Genomic DNA, 1627 nt, shown 5'->3' with positions numbered 1-1627 from the left:
TGCGTGCGTTGACGCCAACATTCACGATGTCGTACTTCACGAACGACGGTGCTGCTATCCTCTTGTGACAGGGAGATGCAGTCGAGAGGATGCGCTTGCCCCCTCGCTCCTACTGGGTGCACTTTTGGCGTCGTATTCGGGACCATCTCGTCCCCCCCTGCTTGTCTTGTCATGGAACGCACGCCAATCGTGGCAGGCAGCTCTCCCTATGCATGCGTTGCGACTGCAAACGACGATGCACCACACAATACCGACATAACAACCTGAAATTGTCCCCGCGGTACATCGAATGGCCACCCGCTCCAAACGTGGCGACGTCGGTGGCCCCACATGCGCATCACGACATGTCGAGACAAACCTCAGTTTAACCTTACCACGAAATCCCGACCGGTGCTGATGTGTGGGGGCGATTTTGGCCAGAGCAACGTCGCTTGACAAGCATATCTCTTTCCTTGCAGATCGAAATGCTGATGACGAGAGATGCATCGACATGGATTCCAATGGATAGACGCATGCAGGATACGTATGCAATCCATTTTAATTCTTTGGTCGTTTCGTGGTAGTCGTTTTCCGAACTGGAGTGGGCGACGGGGTTGGCGCAGGAGTTGGGGCAGGTGTAGGCGCTGGGGTCGGCGCAGGTGTGGGCGACCGAGTGGGTGCAGGGGTCGGGGCAGGTGTAGGTGCTGGGGTCGGTGCTGGGGTCGGCGCTGGGGTTGGGGCAGGTGTAGGTGCTGGGGTCGGCGCAGGTGTAGGTGCTGGGGTTGGGGCAGGTGTAGGTGCTGGGGTCGGCGCAGGAGTAGGTGCTGGGGTCGGTGCTGGGGTCGGCGCAGGGGTCGGGGCAGTGAGGGCTCGATCAATGTTAAGGCGACCGTAGCCGTAATTGTTGTTTGGGTACTGGGAATCCGACACGCCGCCACAATTTTGGTTGGCAACAGTCAACGATCCTTTGTCGGTGTTGCCCGTCAAGGCTGCATACACTTGGGCGTACGAAGCACCGGGGTTCGCTGACAAGTAGAGGGCCACGGCGCCCGTGACGTGCGGCGCGGCCATCGACGTGCCAGACTTGAGAACGTACCCGGTGTCCGATAAATAGTCGATCGACTGAATACTGACCCCTGGGGCCGACACATCCGGCTTGATCCGACTGTCATACGTCGGGCCACGGGAGCTAAAGGACGCGAGACCGTCCGCGGCGTCCGTGGCACCGACCCCAATCACGTCCGCAGACATGCCAGGGCTCCCGACAGTGCCGCAAGTGCTGCCGCTGTTCCCGTTGGAAAAGACGGGAATGATGCCTGCAGCACGCCACGCGGAGATTTGTGGCTGAAACCACGTCGCCGTCCCATCGGTCGACCCCCACGAGTTATTGATCACGCGGGGGGCCTTGGTGCAGTCCTGCACCCCTGCCGAGTTCGTCGGACAAAGCATCCATTGTGCGCACGCTGTCAGCGCCGATTGGGGACAAGTGGTGCTGGTGCAACCCACACAAGCGATCCACTGGACGTCCGGCGCGACGCCGATGCCATTCGTCTGCCCCGCAATCGTTCCCATGGTATGGGAACCGTGGCCTTGGTAATCCTTGGGTGTGAGTGATCCTCCCGACGGATCGTACCAGCCAAACTCGGAT

General features: G+C 60.2%; 1 protein-coding gene across 1 annotated transcript; it reads right to left on the bottom strand.

The window, feature by feature from the left end:
* Positions 1-537: 537 nt before the first annotated feature.
* Positions 538-1551, bottom strand: H310_13547 (hypothetical protein; the record flags this gene model as incomplete). The annotated part of the gene is made up of 1 exon (XM_008881096.1): positions 538-1551. One exon carries the CDS (start codon positions 1549-1551, stop codon positions 538-540), a length of 1014 nt encoding a protein of 337 aa, XP_008879318.1.
* Between the last annotated feature and the right edge of the window lie 76 nt (positions 1552-1627).

This window comes from Aphanomyces invadans, assembly GCF_000520115.1.
Source record: "Aphanomyces invadans strain NJM9701 unplaced genomic scaffold supercont1.53, whole genome shotgun sequence".
Lineage (NCBI taxonomy): Eukaryota > Oomycota > Saprolegniomycetes > Saprolegniales > Verrucalvaceae > Aphanomyces > Aphanomyces invadans.
Note: the sequence above shows the minus strand (reverse complement) of the source record. Positions and strands in the feature narration are given on the sequence as shown.